This window comes from Mytilus edulis, chromosome 7 (assembly GCF_963676685.1).
Source record: "Mytilus edulis chromosome 7, xbMytEdul2.2, whole genome shotgun sequence".
NCBI classification, from domain to species: domain Eukaryota; kingdom Metazoa; phylum Mollusca; class Bivalvia; order Mytilida; family Mytilidae; genus Mytilus; species Mytilus edulis.
The window spans coordinates 19,785,803-19,805,727 of record NC_092350.1 but is presented as its reverse complement, the minus strand read 5'-3'; the positions used below and the strand labels follow the sequence as shown (position 1 = coordinate 19,805,727).

The 19,925-nt window shown below is 31.9% G+C and overlaps 2 protein-coding genes across 2 annotated transcripts; one reads left to right on the top strand and one right to left on the bottom strand.

Moving 5' to 3' along the window:
- The first annotated feature begins 338 nt into the window (after positions 1–338).
- On the top strand, positions 339–6,687 carry LOC139480957 (serine-rich adhesin for platelets-like). The gene is made up of 5 exons (XM_071263949.1): positions 339–615; positions 2,426–2,552; positions 3,044–3,197; positions 4,289–4,876; positions 5,965–6,687. The coding sequence occupies exons 1-5, from the start codon at positions 572–574 to the stop codon at positions 6,078–6,080; spliced, it is 1,029 nt and encodes a 342-aa protein (XP_071120050.1). The 5' UTR covers positions 339–571; the 3' UTR covers positions 6,081–6,687.
- A 115-nt stretch (positions 6,688–6,802) lies between these two features.
- On the bottom strand, positions 6,803–18,504 carry LOC139480958 (uncharacterized). The gene is made up of 8 exons (XM_071263950.1): positions 17,831–18,504; positions 17,080–17,143; positions 13,410–13,581; positions 11,715–11,815; positions 8,828–8,950; positions 7,912–8,077; positions 7,509–7,609; positions 6,803–7,278 (listed from the first exon to the last, which is right to left on the bottom strand). The coding sequence occupies exons 1-8, from the start codon at positions 17,831–17,833 to the stop codon at positions 7,151–7,153; spliced, it is 858 nt and encodes a 285-aa protein (XP_071120051.1). The 5' UTR covers positions 17,834–18,504; the 3' UTR covers positions 6,803–7,150.
- Positions 18,505–19,925: the final 1,421 nt, after the last annotated feature.

The window sequence follows — 19,925 nt, the reverse complement described above, 5'->3', positions numbered from 1 at the left end:
ATATTTGTATCCGAGTAGAAAATTGTTTGCACAATTCAAAAGTATAGGCATTAACTATCCCTTTGATGAATGTTGACACCCCCCTTTAGTTGACAGAAGAATTAGATCATATGAACTTAGTCGAAATGTACAACATTAGATAGCACACATATAAAAATGGATATGTATCAGTCATTGAAATGATATCTCAAAAAACAAAAAAAATATTCAGATATAAAAGATTCAAAATTTTGTGTTTTTATATAAACTTGCTCATTGACATTAACCCAACATCTCCGTTTTCATAATATAAAAAAGTGATCACTATTGTGAAAGAGATGCTGCATATGAAAGAATAAAAGATGAATAAAGAGGTGGTATTTTATACTGAAAAAGGTTAAAGAGTCCGTCGGTACATTATGTGAATGTATATTGATTGTACGCGATACATCATGTGAATGTATGTTATTTGTACGAGAAACAACTAAACATGGAACACACAAACAACTTTACATAGATACGTAACCAGTAAACATACCTATAGATAACGCGGGACATCTTCATCAGTGCATCACTTGTACGCACAACGACAATGAATAAATTCGGGATTTTAATCATTACATCCTTTGTTTCAAGGTATGTTAAATTGGTTAACTATGTGATTGCTGTTGTTCTCGATTAAAGAGCCTGATTGCATTGTAATTTTTTTTGCAGAACTGTTTCAGCCTGTAAAATGCATAATTGTTTAAAGTTTATAGGATTTGACATTATAGTATTTGTCGTACAGACTATGTCATATTACGGACTTTTGACTCGATAGGTTTACTACATTATGCTTAGAAATTTTGGTACTCGATCAAGTAAAAGCATCTTTTAAAAGTAAAATTCATAAACGGTAAAGAAAAAATAAATAGATATAAACTTGCGCGTTAGGCAAAATGCGCTAATGATCATCATTTCATATTCACTGGTAACACTTGGAACTTCTGAATAAGTTAAATCACGAATTCCTTTATCAACCTTTATGCTTCTATATACAGTCAGAAAGTTCCAATATAGCATGTATAACTATAACTGGAAGATAAACGCTTCTCAGTCCTTCAAACAGATCATGGTTTTGTTTATTTCGTCATAACAACAGTGTTTTAAATCATATTTTCTTATTCAATCTGGCAGTAACTTAAGATGGGGTGTGAGATCTTGTTAACCGTAGTTTTTTTTACACATCACACAAAAACGGACTATTTCAGCATCTTTAACTGGCTAAGCGGTCTTGGCTTTGTTGAAGGCCGTACGGGGACCTATTATAGTTGTTAATTTCCATTTCATTTGGTCTTTTGAGAAGAGTTGTCTTAATGGCTTTTTTATATATAAATGTCTCTTGTCTAACCACAAGACAACCAATAAAATTGAGAGTGGAAATGTTGAATGTGTCAAAGAGAAAAAGAACCGACCACATAGCAAAAAAGAGCCGAAGACCACCAACAGGTCTTCAACACAGCGAGAAAATCCCGCAGCAAGAGGGAGTTTTCAGCTGACCCTTAAACAAAGATGAATAAATGTTCAGTGCGCGTGGTAATGAACGTCATACTAAAATTAAAAATCATACAAAAAAGGACAAAGGCTCCTGACTTGGGACAGGCGCAAAATTGCTTCGGGGTTAAAAATGTTTTGTGAGATCACAACCCTCCTCCTATACCTCAAACTAATGAAGAAAAAACAAACACACAGCAATACACACAGCAAAACTAAGTTTAAAAGAAGTCCGAGTCCGATGTCAGAATAGGTAACAAAAGAAACTAAGCAAAATGACAATGATACATAAATTATCAAAGGACTACTAGCAGTTACTGACCTGCCAGCATCAAACCTCAATTAAACTTTATAAATTTTTGGAACATGTTAATTCTCTGTCCATAAAACGTGACCGAGTGTGAAAGTATGTCTATCTGTATCTGTATCTGTATCTGTATGGGTACGTCGTAGCTACCAATTCTGGATTTTATACAACGGGAGTGAAGGCGCCGTCGATTTATTGACGTTTCGCGAGAGCAGATTTAAAGATCGCTACACTTGTTGCGCGAGCAATAGTGTCTTCTAAATGGTTCCAATTTACTATTGTAGACACAAAGAATGAATTTGAATGTTGCGGTGTTTTACTAGTAGTAATGTCAAAACACCTGGTATTGTTCCTCACTTGTTTTTCAACAATGTTTGTGGCTTGATAGTTGTCAAACTTTTTAGCTGCGATGTTTCGTCTTGTTCTTGCTGATTTGAGGAAGTCGTCTGGATCAATAGCTACCTATTCTGACATCGGACTCGGACTTCTTTTAAACTTAGGTTTGCTGTGTCACTATTCTGAAATGGGGCCTTAAAATTAAAGATCTTTAATCCAGTTGTCTTGGAGATAAAATGCAAAGGGATTCATTTTGTTTTGTTTTTTTAGTATCACATGTTTATCATGTGACTGTGACTATCGACACAGAGACACATACTGTGGACCAGTGCCAACCTGTCCTACGACTAGCACTCTCGTTCTAGATCCATGTGGATGTTGCCAAATTTGTTCCAAGGTTTTTACAGTATTTTAGTTAATGCATAAACAAAACAGTGTTATATCTAATGTATTAGATTACTAGTATCTTAACCAAAATGCTGCTACATGTAACTGGCATACATGTAAATATAAGTGATCATGTGGTCTGGTATAATACGAACAGCTTTAGTTGCAGAGTAGACTTTTTCAGTTTTTATTATAAAGTTTAACTAGATAGTGGTCAATGGGTTAGGGAATTGGGGGTTTAAGTTTTGCTCCTCATCAAAGTTCTTGGCAGAATAATTTTAAAAGTTAGTAATAACTCTCGGTATATTCAAAGCTCTTCTTTAGGCATGATAATTTTTCATTTAGCGCTCAAATTAATCTTTCGCTACCACTTTTCAAAAGTTCGGAATGTGAGTACGACATAATCTCAGTAGTATTTAACTTGCCTTTCCTTTTTTATATCTTAGTTTTGCAAATATTGATTTTTGATAATATAACCATTACATCAGCACTTTATTTAAGATTGAGGGAGAAGTATGTGGTGGACCTTGGAAGATATATGGAAAATGTACATCTGGACTAAATTGTCAGGCCTCCGTTCCCACTGATACATTAGGTGCAGGTGGCAACTTCGGTAATCATCACGAACCAAAAGGACTATGCAGAAAGCCTGGTGGTAAATTCAAACATTATAAGTATATTTCCTTTTGTATTTTTGTTAAGTCTTGCGAAGTCTTTTGTTTTCTTTGTTGTGTTTTAAAAACACTGTACTAAAAGTGACATTCTTTTAGTGTTTTGTTTTATATGTACGCAGTTTTTGTATTTTCGGCATTTTTCCATTTTTGCAATGTTGTTGTCGATATCCCTTCAACTTATGAACTTAATATGATTCCTATAATTTCTTTCGTCTTTTTTCTAGACTAAATTAATGTTTCAATCATACCCAGTCTTAAAGTTTATCTGCATGCTTCTCATTCACCAACTATTCTTATTAAGTATATCCATAACTGTTAAAAATGTGTAGTAGAAATGTAGTGTAATGCAAATCTGAAATGTCATAGATATATGCATAGCCTGATAGTTAATTATGTTTTAATGAGTCGTAAAGTCTGGGACTCTCTGATAACAAATTCAATATTTCAAACTTTGCTAGAGGAAACTTATCGTTTGTGTCCTGCAAAATTATTAATTAGACAATTATTATTTAATAAACCTTGAAAATATCTATTGAATTTCACTGTTTGAAATGAGAAAAAATCTTCTTTCAATTTGGCTGACGGACAATAGATTAAGAACGTTTAATAAATTCATATTTAATTTCTATATAACGGATGACAGTCTACTTGTTCTTTTTTTTTTTTGTCTGTGATAAGAAATATAGGCAAGTCTATTTATAAGGAAAATCAATAATAAGTAGTGTAAGACGATTACGTTAGAACTGAAAAAAGTAAAATCACAAAAATACTGAACTCAGAGGAAAATCAAATCGGAAAGTCCATAATCACATGGCAAAATCAAACGACATCTACCGTTATGAAATTGTAAGCCTTAAATAGTTTGATAACCTTTTTTCAAACCGATTGAACACTTGAAAAAAACAATGTTAGAATTGAATATCAAAAACAAGATCAACCTATTTTAATAGAAACATTTTGTATATGATTACTTCTTTGAATAACATGATTATATTCATAAAACAATACGTTTTATATTTCATAAAAAAATTCCATTTTTTATTATTAAATTATGTGACACTTTCTTAAACAGAGGTTTTGCAATCAAGTCGACCATGTTTTGTTGCTCTCAAGCAGTACCAAACTGACATACATATCAGAGGAAAACGACAAGCGGTTACAAACAGACAGCCATTGTCCACTTCAAAACAAGTAACAAAACCAACCCTGAATAGCACAACACATTTACTGGTCTCACTTTCCAAAACTAAGGCGAATCAATCCAGCAATGGTCCATCATCACCAAATTATACTACATTAATGAAATTGTTATCACAAATTACAACAGATTCACCACTGAATATTACAACTGGATCGTTAAATATGACACCAAATGACACTATTACCACACCACAATCTGGAACTTCGGAACAAATTACCGAGGATCAAACAACTGTAACTGCTTCGTTTACTTCGAGCGAACCAATCACTACAGAAGACATTTCGTTCACAAGTGAATCGTCCACCGAGGCAACAACATTTACTGCAGTATCGACGACAGACCTTGGATCTACAAGTGAATCAATTACCACAACACCTGACATGTCCACAGAGGTATTAACGACGCCGACAGTCCCAACGACAACTCCGTGTCCACTCAAGCCAAGGTGTACACCAGAAGGTAAATAAATACTCTATCTATACTGCAATTTTCTTCTTTTTGTATTATTTTGTACTGTGGTTTTCCGCTCAAGAGGTTTTATGATCGCGATAAATGATTTTTTTTAAATAAGTTTTTCGTATTTTGCTCAGGAGTTTTGTGCTGTTTATCGACATGAGATTATGTATGTCTGTATTGTTTCTATTTCACGTCACCATTTTTCAAACCTCTTTCCTTAAAATGTTTCACATTTTTCAATGAAATTAAGCATAGAGTCGTCTAATCTTAGACTATAACTAACCGAATATTACAAACATCAACACGATGGTGTCATGAATGGAGCAGAAACGGTTTATAGGTGTTATGTTTCTATTTTGTCTATTTCTAATACATGTCATGGTCTTTCTTCGACCAATACTGTGTAATTATATACTTTGTCGTATACTCTCGCCTTTATATCGAAGAGCGAAATATAAAAGGGAAATACCACATATATAATCTTTGCGCAGATTATTTTCGGTATGCACATTAACAATCTTTCAGAGACAAACGTCATAAAAAAGCATCGAGTTAGAAGGGATAAAAACTAACAATCCGTATGTAACCTGTTGCAAGGTAGAATTTATGTCCCTATTGTATGCGCTCTCATTTTCCAGTGGCAGTCCAAATTACCAAGACCATCATCTCGGATGGCCTCTATTATTATAAGACCTACCTATTGTATTTATTAAATTGTTCTCGTCCTGAACATGCATGACATATTTGCCACTGAACGTCAACCATCAATCCGTAGGTGGCCTGTTGCAAGGTAGAATTTATGTCCCTATCGAATGCACTGTCATTTTCCAGTGGCAGTCCAGATTACCCGGACCATCATCCCGGATGGCCTCTATTATTACAAGACCTACCTATTGTATTTATTAACCTAGACCTACCTATTTTATTTATTAACCTATTCTCGTCCTAAACATGCATGAAATATTTGCCACTGGACGTTAGACAACCATCAATCAAACTACAAGTTCTAACCTTGGTTATGGATTTCAGTATTGTAATATTGTTCAATTCTTATCTATGACTTTTTTATTGTTATTATTTTTCTGTTTCAGGTTGGTTCGCTCCTACCCAATGTGACCCTTGCGTTGGGGAGTGTTGGTGTGTTTATTATTCAAATGGACAAGAGGTTCCCAACACACGAAAACAAGGACGAGTGAGGTGCCCGTAGTCGCTCACTTGATTTTTATATTTTAACAATAAAATGTTATATCAATTACTATCATTACTAGGACTTCGGTACTTAATATTAAGAACATGGTAAAGACTAATAATTTCTTAATATGTATGTATTATAAAGGCATCAATGAATGCGATAAAAGGTGATTTATTTAAATGAAACTTTTTATTTCTATCAAAATTTGTTTATGAAAATGATTAAAAAAATCTTTGGTGGTAAAGTGAAATATTAAATTGTGGTTAGATTTATAAAGCCTAGAAGTCTTATTTTGTTAAGGAACAACTCTTAATTGGTAACAATGTGAAAGGTAGGCTTCCGTATAGCTGATATGGAGAATAAAATTGACCATAACTATTGCTTTACGTTAAAACTCCAATGTTGAAAGGATCAAGTTTGAGCTCCGCATTTGTCTGAATCATTGATTTTCCTGTCCCTTTATTTTCATCTAAAGGAATACATTTTGGTGTTATCTTAAGCTTTAAAGTAAATGTTCCATTACAAACAAGTTGAATTCAGAAGCACTCTTTCAGTCACGACTTTGATATTCATTAGGATCAAACATGAACAACATAATGTTATTGAAGTTCAGGTTATATATGGCAGTGACCATAATGCGTTTTACTATTTTTTAATAAAAATATCCATCAAAATTTTGAATTATTTCAGTTTATGAATTGTAAAATATAAATAATCAACAAGAATATGCAATAAGATAAAACAACAAAATCGTGCTTTATTAAATCTGCTTTCCGAGAGTATTTATTAAAAAAAAATGACATTCGGTTCTCAAAATTAAATAATATATCAATATCAATGCTTTAAAATTGCTGGTTCTTTATTTCATCATTTAGTTGTTTAAGGTAGAACTTGTTGGTTGTTGATGCTAGCCAAAAGACAAAACTTTACAAATAATTAGATTTTCAAGATAAACTACCTAGAAAACACAGAATTAAAAAATATAACATCAAAACAATAAGTCAGTAATAATAAAAACTACATCATTGTGAATTCATGAATATATACAGATATATTTTGAATAAAACAGTTTACGCTTTTCATTATCATGCTTTAGGAAGAGTGTAAAGGAACTCCGAACGAGCAGGACTGTCTATCCAATCACAATCTTCGTGCATGTGAAAAGGTTTGCCACGTGGTATTGTCATAATCATTCCCATTTCTGTACTGCCACCTACAATTTTACAACACACAATAATACATCTAAGCTGAATATATATGAGCACATGGTCATCCTTTCTTACTTCTAAAGGCAAAATAACTTTCATATATAGAGTTTGCTCTTAGAACTAAAAATACGTTATTCATGACTTCATTTTAACGCTTGTGAATTTCCATGGACTTATGGTGATAAATTTATTTGTTTCGTTAGAATAACTAATCCTATGTTCTAAATATACTTACTATTCATCCGGGCGATTTCAAAATCATAGAAAGGATCGTTACGTATTGATTTAATACGAAGGCACAATATTCCATCCTGACCTGATGTTATGGAACTAGCTCTGAAATAATAAGAGTCCACGATATAATGGTAAAATAAATTGATCCATTTAGAAAAAAAAAAACAATAAATCAGACCTGCAAGACTCGACAAGGTACACATATTGTATAAAGCCAATGGTATGAACATTTGTATTACTTATAGTCATTTACTAGTAGTAGCTAGCCCTCGATTAAAAATTCATGATTCAGTAACTTCAGAAAACATACTATTATAATCAAACTTTGTAAAGCCATGCATGTACTCGTGATTAGAAAATGGTATCAAAAAATATTTGTAATAATTCTTGATGTTCATACTTACCGCAGTTGAAAAATATGTTTATCTCTTTTTTCACATCTGAATAAAACATCTGTCCCATTCATTAATGTCAGAGTGAAATCAGATTTGGTAAAAGACACTCTCCATGCAATCTTTATAGAAGTACTCCAGGAATGACGAAGTACCTTCGGAAACTTACATCCAGGACCTAAGCAAAAGAAAAAAACGAAGTGTTTTTATGAAAATGAATCTAGACTAGGTGGCGATTTTGAGCTTGATATAACGTGTTGAAATTTGTATATCGTTGAATATTGGAAACAGAAAATCGATGAAATCGTCCTTTGTAGTTTCATAATGTATATCCCATTTACTTTTTATTTGTTGTCTAAAAACACACCAAAGATGTTCATTATAGACGAAGTGCAGACTTTTATCGCAGTCTTCAACAACTGAAATCATTATTTTGAGTATTTCACTCATCATCATGACATTTGACATTTATCGAATACCGGAGTCACAAATGACCCTGCATAGATATGAATGGGTTGTGATAGTAATTTTCGTGTCCTTTGTTCATCGTTTTCGTGGAAGGTATTTAATCATACGATCAATGCTGGTGTCAAAAGGTCGACACTGTGTCAAAAGGGCAAAAATAATTGCTTATCCTTAAAATGCACTATTTTAAATTTGCCGAATTGTCCTCATTTGTATTATATGCTAGGAATACATTCATGCAATCATAATACAGAAAAAATACCTCTTTTGACACTTATGCATGTATCTGTTACAATAATTTATTGTTTGTTCTGAAATGTGACAAGCTCTAGATCTAGAACCAGACAGGTTTTTTTTTAAAAACATAACTTCATACAAGCGCGAAGAAACATATTGTAAGCAAGAGTTTTGTATACATTGAATACTTTTGTTATTGCATTCTAGCCGACACATAATGACTTACTCGTTCTTTGGAGATATGAATAGACAGGCACTGATGATCCAAGACACACATCGTTTAATGACATGGGACCAAAATCTCCTCTGTACAATAATGGACCCATCAAGCTGTGACCAATAGATGGATCTGTTTAAAAGATGGAAATCACCAATCATAAATTATAAACTCGAACAATTCATGTTTTTGATATTTTACAGTGTGTCTTTCTATGTTGTGACGTATACTATTGTTTCAGAAAAGGGAGAAGGTTTGGTACCATTAAAACATTTAATTCCGCTGCAATAGTTTGCACTTGTCCTAAGTAAGGAGTCTGATGTTCAGTCAACTTCAGTGGTTGTTGTCTGTTTATGTGGTTCATAAGTGTTTCTCTTTTTTCGTTTTCATATAGATTAGACCATTGGTTTTCCCGTTTGAATGGTTTTACACCAGTAATTTTTGGGGCCCTTTAGCTTGCTGTTCGGTGTGAGCCGTGTTGAAGACCGTACCTTGACCTATAATGGTTTACTTTTATAAATTGTTACTTGGATGGAGAGTTGTCTCATGGGCACTCATACCACATCTCCTATATCTAATTGCAGGATTTTGCTGTTTTCCGGCATTCTGTGTGTTATATTCACAGAGGCTGGCTAGCTAGTTTTTTAATGGAATCAAAAAAGCCAAATTTTATATCGATCATGTTAAAATCATATATTTCATTCAATGTCTATAAATAATATTTCGGACTCATAGACAGACTTCTCTACAAATAACTTCACCAAATAACTCATGGTTTGTTGTACTTTAAACTGTATCTGCTCTATGGTAACTGTCCCTTGAAACTAGCCTCAATATCTATTTAAAGCTGTTCATTTTATTATATGCCGATGATACTGTTCTAATGTCAGAAACAAAGGAAGACCTTCAAATGCAATTAAATTGCTTCAGTGAATATTGTGATACTTGGAAACTTAAAGTAAATACATCTAAGACTAAAGTTTTAATTTTCTCTAAAAGAAGACAGCCTAATAATATTAATTTCATTTATGAAACAGTGAAAGAATTTATCTACCTTGGACTATTGTTAACAAGATCCGGATCCTTCAATAAAGCAAAGAAAAGACTATCAGAAAAAGCAACAAAAGCTATGTACAACGTTATTAAAAAAAGATAGGCAGTGTAATTTATAAATTGGATGCCAATTAGAGTTATTTGACAAACTGGTGAAACCAATTCTTCTATACGGATGTGAAGTATGGGGATTTGGAAAAAATGACATTTATATTGAACAAGTTCATCTCAAATTTTTAAAGCATTTACTATACCTCAAGAGATCTACCCCAAGCATGATTGTGTACGGTGAAACCGGACGATACCCATTGGAAATAAGCATTAAATGTCGAATGATAACATATTGGTGCAGGCTGCTTATAGATGAAAACAAGTTATCATCAATCTTATAAAAATTTGTATATTCCCGATATCACACAAACAATGATGATATTTTATGGATAAAGAACATTAAAAATATATTGGACAATGCCGGATTTTCAAACTTATGTTATGTGCAAAATACAGACCTCACCAAATGGTTACCAAAAAGTATCAAACTTAGATTAATTGACCAGTTTAAACAAATTTGGAACTCAGCTATTCAGAACACATCAAAATGCATTACTTATAGGCTCTTTAAGGAACATTTTGAATTTGAGAATTATTTCAACATCATATATATACACTTTGTAAATTCCGAACATCGAATCCTTCACTGCCAATAGAAAAGGGGAGATGGTATAACATTGACAGAAGTGACAGAAAATGTTCAATATGTACATAAAGAGATATCGGAGACGAATACCACTATATTTTTGTTTGCCCGGCTTTACAAGATGACAGAAGAAGATTTATTCCAAATGGACTAATACCAAGACATAACATTTTTACATTCAACAAACTGTTTAATTCAAAAAAAAACAAAGACACTAAGAAACCTTTGCAATTTTATAAGATGTATTAATAGTAAGCTCACTCCTTCTTAACAACCATAATTTATTTAACATACTTATAGAAAGTATTTCTTTATACAATTTTAGTTTTTACATTTGACTATATAAATCTATATATATATTCTTTTATATGTTATCTCATCCGAAATTTTGAATTTTATGCATTTTTAATGCATTTTTTATTTTTATGTATATTTTTTTTTAACTTCTCTGTAACCTTTGTACTTGCATGGTTTTATGAGAATAAACTAAACTAAACTAAACTATCCTAAGTTAAAGTCCTGTGATCATTAATTTCGTAGTCCTTATATATACGATATTTTCTACAGTTTTCCTGTTTTAAATGAACTATGATTTTATCCTCGTTGCCGATTCTCAGTCTGTTTCTTTTAAAGACAGTGACAGAACACTGGACATCTTTTTTTGTTTTTGTAAATTTGACGATTGTGTCATATTTGGAACTAATAAATTGCAAAATTTTCCAGAGTACCTGTTATTTACTGTTTCATATCATTTCTTGTTACTCTGTTTTCTTATTTATTGTTAACAGAATTCAATATGCAGATTTATAATTGAATATAGCTATTTTTCAATTTCGTCTATCTATATTCCTGATCAACAAATTGTGCCAGATGATTTATGTTCTGATAAACATATAACTGTGCATATCATTGGAATTCTTTGATCTAAGGAGCTGGATGAATTTATTGAAAACTTCCATGTTGATTACATCCAATTAAATTTTGATTTAATCAATATACAATTTCTGGTGTTTTATGTCTTTTTTTCTTTCTTTTCTTTTACTCACCTTTCGGTAATGTAATGATCAATTGATATTTGGCTTTCAGTGTAACATATATATAAAAAAAAACAACATAAATAGCAGAAATTTTAGAATTACGACTTGCCATTTAGCCGAACGAGGCTGTATTCTGCACGTGCATGATATGCGATGTAAGCAAATCCGATACATAAGTAACCATGATAACCAGGCCTATAGTCTCGAATTCTGAAATTAAAATGAAAATATGTTAATGTATAGAAATTCGTATAGATATGTGATGACATCGTGTATATGAAGCTCTCAAATAAAAAACATTCTTGCATATTAATATCATAGAAAATCCTTGCAGTAACTATTATACTGTAAAACTCTAAACCATTAATTAACTATAGCAACATTATGCATTGCAATATACAATCTTTGACTGAATCATTTTTCAAAAAACAGCCTCGCAAATGAAGCGAAATTTGCCAGACACGTGTAAAATAGAACTAAATTTCAAAAATCTTAAATGAATATCTACATATGTATTCAATTTTGATTTATCTCCTTTTGTAATTCTTTAATTTCTAATTCTTTTTGTCCCAAGTTTGTCGGTTTGGGTCGGTTTATGCATCGCTGTAGTATTGTTATATTAACATTATCATCATAAGTCTCATTTGCACAAAAAAAAATCAATTTATTCATGAATTGTGAAATTTTGATTTACACTCAGAATTATGTCCCATATTTCCATAGATATTTAACTCCGACATCAAACTGAAGAAAAGTTCGTCCTTTACATTTTAGATTTAAAATGTGGAACAAATGGTTTCATTTGAAACTCTTTTCTTTACGATTATAGCATAGCACTGCTGGCAGATTAACAAAACCTGAAGCACCAGAACAAAGAAGAAACTCGTGGTCATGCAGAAATCGTTGTAATATCGTAGCAATTAAAAGTGCATACCATTTACGTTAATGATGTGCTGAACTAGAATTAGGAGTATTCAAAAATAATGTTCTCAAGCATGTTAAACGGTTTTCTATTTAAAACAGTATTGGTTTTCTAATATATAAGTGATTATAACAAACTTAGGGTAGAAACTACTTGACAAAGAAGAATTTCAAGTGCTAACTAGTTGCCTGTAAATTAATTACGAAGTGAATCTCCTATCATCCAATGCGTTTTAAGTCTGCACGAAATAATTACATGTAATTTTAATATAAATTAATCAAACTTATCCAGATGTTGGGAGTTAATTATTTTAACAGGAAACACAATGGGAAATGTTATAATCATTGCAAAGTATCTTCTCAAAACTTAAGACAGCTACAGCATGTATAAATATCAACAATACATTGATTTGAAAATACATATACAACATTTGACCTTGTATGTTTTCATTAAGTTTTACTGAAAATACTGAGATGTATAGTATGAATGCAAATGATACAATTATTCATCTGTGACCAAGGGATGACTACATTTCACCGTACGACCTTTAACAATGAGAACATTCTTCGCCACATGTTAATGCACATGTTCCAAATCAGTATAATATAATTGCATTTGTCCTTAATGGAATGGTGTGTTGATGTCACATCTTTGGTAGGCTCTATTGTATCTATTTGTATCGACTATGGTCAATTTTGAGCTTCACATATTGTATAAACCACTGTTCATGCTATATGTTGACCTTCATATCACAATTTTCTTTCATTGTGTGTTGTTGGGTTGTTTTTTCAATTTTCGTTCTGTGTTGTTGGGTTGTTTCTTCAATTTGTACTGTCACATTTAAAACAAATTAAAACAGAATAAATCATATACTGGTATTACCTTAGAAGAAAAGTATTTCCTTTGCTTTCAGCACACTTATATCTCAACGTTTCTTTGCCAGGTTCTTTGAACACCACACTTTTCCTTCTGACCCTAAGTATTGTTCTTGGTTGATTGACTAAATACCAACGATCTCTGAGGTAGGGTGATATGGAACAGTTAAATTTGCACTCTAAAATAAATAAAAGAATATGTTTCAAATAACATGTTATTCAACATGCAATACAAACTAAACAAAGCAGGGATGATATGAGGTGCTCCGGAATGGTATTATACTCCAATGTTAACATCTCTATAGTGATGCCTTGTACTATCATACAGTAAAGGATTTGCATATGTCTTTCGAACTTAATCATATTAATCCATTTAAGGAATGACTGTAATATTTTTTCTGTCTATGAAGAAATAACATAAAAGATTTGGTGCACACTGAATAACGCGCGTTGCGGGTTATTTAACAGTGTGCACCACATTTTTAATGTTATGTCGAATAGACAGAAAAAATATTACAGTCATTTTTTATAATTTAATTCTAAATTCCATTTTAAACCGTAGAAAACCATGAAAAAACGTTGATGACGTCACGGTCACATGACTAAATTATGTCTATGGGCTCGTAACAAAATAACGTTAGCCAATCAGAAGACGCTATACATCCAAAATTAAATTATTGGTACATGCAAGTTCTTTTACAATATGAATGACTGGATGTCAAAGTTGAAATGACATCCGCTTTTATATTTACTTATGCAATGCAGGTCTGAAAGGGGAGACTAACGACGGAGCAGTATGTATGGACCCTAATGAGTTCAGATGGTTGAGTACAGACTTTGATAAAAACAAAATATAGAAAAGAAAGGACTACCAGTATATTATATACAACACGTGCATGTATCTCATAAAAATTGTATTAAAGCTGCCGAAAAATTTTGCAAGATCAGACCATGTTGACATTTTGTGTTTGCTGAGTTGCTGTTTCATTGGTGTATACAACGCCATCCGCCAGTCTTTGAATTATATCACTCTATCTTCCTGAGTAGAACAAACAGATTACAACACTGTTGTAATAGAAACAAACATTTATAACTTAATATTCTAAATTTAATGGTGTGTTACCATTTTTCATCTTATTATTCCGCAATGAAGTTTTTTCAAATATCAAAACTTTTAACATAATTATGCACCAGTATTTAGTCGGAAGAAAATGTCAACATCTACAATTTGACTGTAGAAACTTGAGACGCGTATTTAACTACCCACATGCCTTTATCAATATTGGAAGAAAAAAAATAGGATCACCATAATAGTTTCCACGGTAGATATTTTCTTGAGATATTGTTTATGTGCTACAATTTGTGTGTAGAAACTTGAGACGCGTATTTAACTACCCACATGCATGCCTTTGTCGATATTTGAAAAAAGAGGACCACCATATTCGTTTCCACGGTAGATATTTTCTTGAGAAATTGTGTCTCCTCAAGATAGATAGACTGGCAGGTACACTTTGTGCATAGCGTTAATACAAGTGGCCACTAATTTACCCCCTTTGCGCCGAATATCAATGTCCGTAGAGGTTATATGACCTACTTGGTACAACATGTAAAAGGAATGTTCGACGCTTTTTTTTTCAAGTCACCAGATACATTTACAAATTAAACTTTTTTTTTATTTATATTTTATACGAAGCTTTATATTGGAAAGCTTGACTGTTTGACAAATGTTTATTTCTGTCAAAAATCTACAAAACATTTTCCACATAGATTTTATTTTTTTTAAATGACGCACTTTGTATTGCCAAATATCATGTCACATTTTATATAGATCAGTGACGTCGACGCTCACTGTACATATATTTTTTTCTGTTTGCCAATAAACTCCCCCGTTGATCATGGTAATTTTGCAATTGATACATTTCAATTTTCAAACTTAAACAAATTGACTATTTAACTATGGAGAGATTGAATAAATATTGAAGTCAACGTATCACTGAGTGGTAGTAAATATTTATCTAATGATTAATGTAAATGGAATGAATGAGTGCAATGTTCCGAATGTATTATGGTTAGATCATTCACAAGAGATAAATTTATTAACGGAGTTCAAAAAAAATTCTCAAACTAATCAGAACCGGTTAAAAGCATGCAGCCTCTAGTCAGCTAAATTTTTAATTTTTTCGCGAGGCTTGGCGAGATATTCAGATTTTCAAAAGTCGAGAGCAGAAGATCGTATTATACGATATTTGGTGGTGGAATATGTTTCTAGAAATAAAAGATTGTTTAATTAGACAAACTGCGTGCAAGTTTCATATTTCTTTATCAATGACTTGCTTAAAAATGCTTTCTTTCTATGCGACATTATCACTGGCATAACTAGCATTTTTTCGTGAAGTCACAACAGCAAAACAAGAGTAAGTTAGTTTAACGTCAAAATTATATTTATATATGACCTTTTCTTCTCAATCAAATCCGAGAATTAGCGAGTTCGTGTACATATAACAAAAAAAATAATATTCACTTTCTAACTTAACATATATATAGTATAGTGCTAAAGTACTGAAATGACCTTTCTATTCTATTTTTAGTTTTTTAATTGGTTTTATTCAAGAATTGATTTAGCTGAAGCATATGAAATTTGACCGATATCAAGTTACAGCTTCAAAAGTTGATACCTAATCGATACTAATTACAGTAACACATTATTTCAACACTTTATCAAGTCAATGTATATGAAATCTTATTGTAGTTTTCTTCAAGGATCAGAAATAATAAAATGTAATGATTTCTAACAATCGAGAAAATTAATTCAATTTTCTGACCTCTCATGGGAAATTATGTTGTTGGGAAAACGTATTTCTTTACTACCTTAAATACTTGAAGAAAATTGATTAGAAGTCGTCTCCTTGACAGATTTATCATCTACAGACAAAATCTGACATTCATTTACTCTTTGTCTGATACAAAGTTTAACTCTCTGGACTTCAATACAGGGGGTAGGGATTTAACAGATGGTTTAAAACTGTATAGAGACCGAAACCAGCAGAGAACACTCCGGTATGCTGTGATGTGTTTCTTTGAGTCATATGAGTCTGTACTTTTATATATATATGAGTCTGTACTTATATATATATATATAATATATATTTATATAAGTACAGACTCATATGACTCAAAGAAACACACATATATATATATATATCCCGTCATTGTGATATTGTACCAATGTTTAAATTGTTTACATATTTGGTTGGTTTTATATGATTAAGATACAATGTTGACTGCTGTATCCCTATTTTTTTACATTTTTAATTATTATGTCTGCGTTTTTGTTTCACACATCGTTGTCAAAATAATGGAGTTGTATGCAACTGTCATTTAAGTGAGAGGTTTAGCTAGCTATATGAAACCAGGTTTAATCCACTGTTTTCTACTTAAGAAAATGTCTGTACCAAGTTAGAAATATGACAGTTATTATCCATTGGTTTGGTGTGTTTGAGCTTTCGATTTTGCCACTTGATTATAGGGACTTTCTGTTTTGAAATTTTCCTTGGAGTTCAGTATTTTTGTGATTTTACTTGAAACATGTAAATTGGGAACATATTTAGAACTATTACTTATTGTACATATGTATACAGATTGGTATATCCTGTGCTATTTTTAAAACTGTGACTTACCTATTATTGTAGATAGGTATACAAGGATGTACATGTATGCTATGCTACATCTGAACCAGTATACCTGTTAAAATAGAGAATCATCTTGTATATATACATTTGGATACACATGTAAATAAAGACATACAATTAAAGCATACAATACTGAAGTCTTTAGGTATTTGGGGGATCCTTTTCTTTATGTTGCATTATCTGTCCATTTTCTCAGCAACTACAAATCAAAGCCTCTTGATTTTTTTATACCAAGTTTATTATCGAAACGTTAAGCCGTATCCTTATATGTTTTATATGTTGTCTGCTTCTATACATACACTTTTATTTGTATGTTTGTCTTTTTCAGCCACGGCGTTGTCAGTTTATTTTCGATTTATGAGTTTGACTGTTCCTTTGGTATCTTTCGCTCCTCTTTCAAAGTTATTTGGGTACTAAACTTTTTCTGTACCTACTTTATGACGGAAGAAAGATAAGTGAAAACTAAATGAGTTACCCTCTTTTGTTGATGGATTTCATCAAATACGACATCGTCTGTGATGAAACATAGACATAAACTTTCCATCGAGTACAAGGGTAAATTGTGAGGTCTTATTTACCGGGGATAAAATGACACTTCGTCATACATGTATATGGTTCACTCTGTTAGTTGTTTATTTAGATCATATTAGATATACAAAGAAAAACATAACTATACTTGATGAATACAGAGTAATCTTTAAAGGATTTAAAATGTTCAGTGAATAATATATGTACTTACCATTATTTATAAAAAGTTGTTTATAAATCCTACATTGTATATGGAAATTTCAGGTATCAAGCTTTTAATAAAACATTAGGCGAAATAATCACCATCGAAAAACGATAAATCCTGCAAACGTTCTCTTATTCCATAAGGTAAAATAGATTTTACGATCAGTTTTATTGTTGAAAATGTAAGCATTTCATTTAGGCAGTCTGTATAAACGGTTCCATGGCTTTTAATTATGCATCAATAATTTTTTTGTTCTATAACAGAAAAAAAATCGTTGAACAACTGTGAAACAAAAGTGTTTAATTAATTCTAACATTCGCAATGTTGATTTGAAGTTCTAACTACTTTTCCTGTGTGTATGGATCTGACTAAATTAACAAGCGTTATCTCATATTCTTTAAGATCTTGTTAGTCTTAGGTTGTTGTCAAAGGTTTCAGTTCTTTTTTACAGAAGTTCTTAATAATCTTTAAGATCAAAGAATCTTATTCTTCAATTAGTTTGCTTCTCCAGAAATCTGTATCTTTTAATGAGATTTACCGCTCAAAATAAAGATCTTTGGCATTCTAAGGACTTTATACATCATCTTCATAAACAGCTATTAGGCTTTAATTAATACGGTATGCCCTGGAATCTAATAATTTTTTATATTTTACTGCGATTGAAATGTAATTAACCAGAGTATCTCGTTTTATCCGTTCTTTGTATTTCTTTAGAAACCGTATTGTGACTTGCCTGACATTCATATCAGGAAGACAATCGTCTGTACTCGGAACTGAACAATATGACATGGAGAAGATAAGTGATTCTGATCTAATTTAATTGATAAACGAAAGCTTTATTGTTAGTTTGTCTTGTAGATATTGGGTTGATAAACGGCATCAAATTGAAATGTAAGAGATCATATAAGATAGTCTCCTTTTGGTTAATTAATTATAGTTCAACCAATGAGGCAAACTGGATCATTTTTAGATAAGATTTCGAATGAAATTGTATAGCATTAAATGGAGCTTAAATGGTTCTTATACCCAATCGATCATGTTAGAAAATAAAAAAAAGAAAGAATGTTCAAAAAGTGGCCTCATCTTGATTTAAGTTTTTTTTGTAGTCAAACGAAAACTAAAATCAAACATGTACCGGCCACGTCACTTGTACTTTTGTCCATCTGATGAGTTAAGCCTTTTTCAACTGATTTTTATAGTTCGTTTGTATGTTGTACTGTTACACCACTGTCCCAGGTTAGGGGAGGGTTAGGATCCCGCTACATTATTTATGTATGTGCCTGTCCCAAGTCAGGAGCCTGTAATTCAGTAGTTGTCGTTTGTTTATATGTTACATATTTGTTTTTCGTTCATTTTGTTACATAAATAAGGCCGTTAGTTTTCTCGTTTGAATTGTTTAACATTGTTTTATCGGGGCCTTTTATATCTGACTATGCGGTAAAGGCTTTGCTCATTGTTGAAGGCCGTAAGGTGATCTATAGTTGTTAATGTCTGTTTCATTTTGGTCTTTTGTGGATAGTTGTCTCATTGGCAATCATACCACATCTTCTTTTTTTTATATCGACAGGTCAAATCAAATTGAATTATGTCGGTGATAGTTCAGTGAAAAAGTTGAAAACAATTATCATTCTATCGTTATTCTTGTCAGTATGGGGAAATCGTAAATGACTCTAAGACACCAAGAAAAGAATCACAGACATTGAGAAACTTTCATACTAGTAATTAGAAAATCCTCCCACCCTCACGTACCATCTAGCCAAACACAAAACCCCAGACCTCAAATGTTTGTAAATTAAGATACATGTTCCGCACAGATTCAGTAAATTTTTCTGCTGAATGCAATGTTGTTGGCTTTTTTTTATTTACCAAACATTAGCACTACGTCCTTTTAAACCAGTGAACGGTAACAGATGAATTAACATGATATTTTAAATCTTGTATCAATGAAACTGTTAACCAATAATAACCTTCCAGTAATTATTCAGAGGTATACGTTTGTGCCAATAATGCGTCCTTTTGCGCCAGAACTCATTTGCGAAAATCGTTAGTTGCGCCACTAGTTTTCAAAAATAATTAGTAAAATTGAGAATGGAAATGGGGA